Source organism: Lipotes vexillifer, unplaced genomic scaffold (genome assembly GCF_000442215.2).
Source record: "Lipotes vexillifer unplaced genomic scaffold, Lipotes_vexillifer_v1.1 scaffold43, whole genome shotgun sequence".
Taxonomy (NCBI): Eukaryota; Metazoa; Chordata; class Mammalia; order Artiodactyla; family Lipotidae; genus Lipotes; species Lipotes vexillifer.
In genome coordinates, this window is record NW_006770037.1 from 721,661 (window position 1) to 725,547 (window position 3,887).

General features: G+C 35.3%; 1 protein-coding gene across 1 annotated transcript in view; it reads right to left on the reverse strand.

Moving 5' to 3' along the window:
* Positions 1–527: 527 nt before the first annotated feature.
* Positions 528–3,887, reverse strand: part of TXNDC16 (thioredoxin domain containing 16) — a 108,863-nt gene continuing 105,503 nt past the window's right edge. Inside the window, 1 exon segment of the mRNA XM_007445955.1 lies at positions 528–814. Within this exon segment, the coding sequence (XP_007446017.1) occupies positions 528–814 (287 nt within the window).

Below are 3,887 nucleotides of genomic sequence, written 5' to 3' on the forward strand. Positions count from 1 at the left end.
TCTTCCAATCCAAGAACATGGTATATCTCTCCATCTATTATTTGTATCATCTTTAATTTCTTTCATCAGTGTCCTATAATTTTCTGCATACAGGTCTTTTGTCTCCGTAGATAAGTTTATTCCTAGATATTTTATTCTTTTTGTTGCAGTGGTAAATGGAAGTGTTTTCTTAATTTCACTTTCAGATTTTTCATCATTAGTGTATAGGAATGCAAGAGATTTCTGAGCATTAATTTTGTATCCTGCTACTTTAAAAAATTTGTTGATTAGCTCTAGTAGTTTTCTGGTAGCATCTTTAGGATTTTCTATGTATAGTATCATGTCATCTGCAAACAGTGACAGCTTTACTTCTTCTTTTCTGATTTGGATTCCGTTTATTTCTTTTTCTTCTCTGATTGCTGTGGCTAAAAGTTCCAAAACTATGTTGAAAATAGTGGTGAGATAGTATTACTTTTTAATGAAATAAATTCTTAAGTCTATCAAATAAGCCAAAAAGACTTCAGAAAGCTTTCCACAGCCCTATGAAATTAGCTGACTTTTGAGCATCATAATTCTTTATTATCATGCCTGAATTGTTTTTTGGCTTCTTCAAACCAATTACTTCTATTCCAATGCTTTGTTCTCAGTGTTCCAGTAGGTTCATTTCTGATTGCTGATTTATCTTCAGGCTGTTCTTTATCATTTTCCTGCACATCAGTTTCTTTTATACACTCAGGAACTTTCCTAGTAGGATGCTGTGATGTTGCAGCATCCATCATACTTAAGAAATCATAAGCAGGCAGAGGAGGTTTCCATTTCTGAGCAGGTAAAATTTCTGGAAGAAATACAGAATCAAGCATTAAAGATGAACAGATATAAAATCTCATCACATGAATATACTAGAAAATGTTTTATTTTGCAAAATATATTTGTAGAAGTAAAGGTCTTATCAGTTTTCCTTATCTAAGCAAAGCTATATTTTATTATCATCATTGTCTAAGAAGCTTGATACATTTGTCATTATTAGACATTTTTCATATATTACATTTACAAGCTATTCTATTTTAAATGCTATTCTATTTTAAATAAAGGTAAGTATTAATAGGCAAAACACAAAAGGTCCATAATCTCAATGCCTGTTAACCCTTGTTGAGGTTTTAAAAAATAGCAATATGTGTAATGAGATTACACACAGCCAGGGACAAGTTAAAATGAAGAAGTCTCTTGCTTCCCTCCCTATCCCTGTCTTTATCCCAAAGAACTATAACTATGAAACATTTCAGAAAAAATTTTGGAACATACATAGAGATTTATTATTTAGACAAGTATTTCCTTACATTTTAAAGCATTTTCTGTTTTGGAAGATTTTATTAACATCCTTTGTGCATACTTGATGAAAAAAAAGTACATGTTATAAAAATAATTATAGGCAAGAAATCATTTAAAATTGCTATGGAATCAACTGTACTATAAACAGACAGTGATTGGAATCATGGAGGTGAATCTTAACATTATTTTAAAACATTGGTCATTAAAAAAAGAAAATGAATTTATGCTGACAACATATATATGAGATAAACTAGCTTTTCTCCATTTAGAAAACAGATTTCACACAATTTCAGAGTTTAGTTGCCTATTTGAAATACTATTTGAGAAATAAACTATATATAAGGAAATGTGCAAAGTAAACATTTAAAAAATAAATTCCAGTGAAAGAATCTATGCACTGGTACATGAAAAGAAAGTAATGCTCAAAAATAAAAACTTTAGCATCGCTCGTAAATCAAATAAAAGCTTAGGACATTTTAAGAAACTTTAATTTCCTAGAGTAGATTAAAGCACAAACGAAAATCTGCATCAATATATATGTATATCTATACTCTACTTATTGATATATGATTTCTTCACTCAGACTCAATTATATGAAATCCATGGTACATCAGCAGTGTATTAAATTTAGGCTACCCTTGTAATTGATGTTTCAAATTACAGTGTTGCCAGGTTAGCAGACTCAAAAGTGACAAACGGATAAAATAGTTTCTTGAATATAATGACTAGGTAAGAAGAATAACTATACTTTGCAATATGCAGATAAAGCATCTTTAAGAAAAGTCCAATTTAAAGCATAGCAAAGATTTAGCAGTATTTATTTTTTAAGGTAAACACTGCAGCCTAGTGGTCTGAGATGATGACAAAATGCCTGAAACTGGACATCGTAATTCTGCTAATTATTTCCTGAAGGAACTCTATAAAGATCTTAATGTTTTCAGTTACAAATAAAACTGTACTCTCATCACATATGGGCAATAAAGGCATTATTATCAAATTAGTATTGATAATAATAATAATCGCCAACATTGATTGAGGCTTTACTATATATCAGGCATTATGTATTTAATCCTTACAACTCTATGAGGAAAGTACAATTATTATCCCAATTTTATAGGTGAGAAAACCAAGGCCTAGAAAGGTCAGAGAACTTGACCAAAATTAAGTGTAAGTCTCAAGTAAGAATAGCCAGTGGTGACAATTTCACAGAAATTAAGATGTGCAGCAAGCAAGATGAGGCAGGGACTGGTGGCACCATGTTACAGATTCAGGCTATTCTAAGAGTAGCTGCAACATCCCTGTCTCAGATCTGTCTCCCAAGGTGTGGTGAGAGCAGGTCCTGGCAGCACAGAAGACAAGCCCCAGTACAGAAAAGTCCTGATTGGGACTTTTGCTTCTTCCCTATTCCCAGAGGCTGCAGGAATAACTGAAGATCAGGAGCAGGGATACAAAGAAGTAATGGAAACCAGAGGTATTAACATAATTGCAATGGAAGAAATACCAGTCTCTCAGGAAACTCAGAAGAATAATTCTGATTCTTTCCTCTAGTAATTGTTTTTTTTTTTTTTTTATGCTTTTTTTTTTTTTTTTTTTTTTGTGGTACGTGGGCCTCTCACTGTTGTGGCCTCTCCCGCTGTGGAGCACAGGCTCCAGACGTGCAGGCCCAGCAGCCATGGCTCACGGGCCCAGCAGCTCCGCGGCACGTGGGATCCTCCCGGACCGGGGCACGAACCAATGTCCCCTGCATCGGCAGGCAGACTCTCAACCACTGCGCCACCAGGGAAGCCCCTCTAGTAATAGTTTCAGTTGAGGAATCAAAGGCCCCAAGGATGCTTCTTGTAGGAAATGATCTTTACATGAAGAATAATAACACTTTAGGTTTTACACTTTAAAATGTATGCCCTTTGCATACTTTTGATTTTTAAAATAACTGTGATGTAGTCAGAGTAGGAACTATTAATCTTTTATAGTTGTAAAGGAGGGAACAAAGAAAAAACTTGCCTAAAACCACAGTTAGTAATCAAGGAGGCTGGGTCAGAAGCTCAGGTTTCTGTGTCTTTGAACATCACACGACCTTTTTTAAAGCAATTCAGTTGGAGAGGTACTCTGGCCTGACTTACATATAATCCTGTCTGACTCAGAGTCCCCGAGGTCTCTGTGTCACAGCAACTGCAAAATGACAACACTCAACTGCTTCTATAAAATAGCAATGCAGATAGAGAAGAGAACGTAGACTATCTGAAGAGCTCAAGAGCTACAACCAAAAGGACCCCTATGTTGTGTGGCTAGAATGAAAAAGCCAACATTGAGTGATAACAACCATAGAAAGGCTTCTTTCAGATTATGGAAGACAAAATAGTCAATTTAATTACTTTTTTACATATCCTAGGAAAATGTTAAAACTAATAAATTATCTCACAAAATTAAGACTTAAAAATATATACATCTAGGGCCTCCCTGGTGGCGCAGTGGTTGAGAGTCCGCCTGCCGATGCAGGGGATACGGGTTCGTGCCCGGGTCTGGGAGGATCCCACAGGCCGCGGAGCGGCTGGGCCCGTGAGCCATGGCCGCTGAGCTTG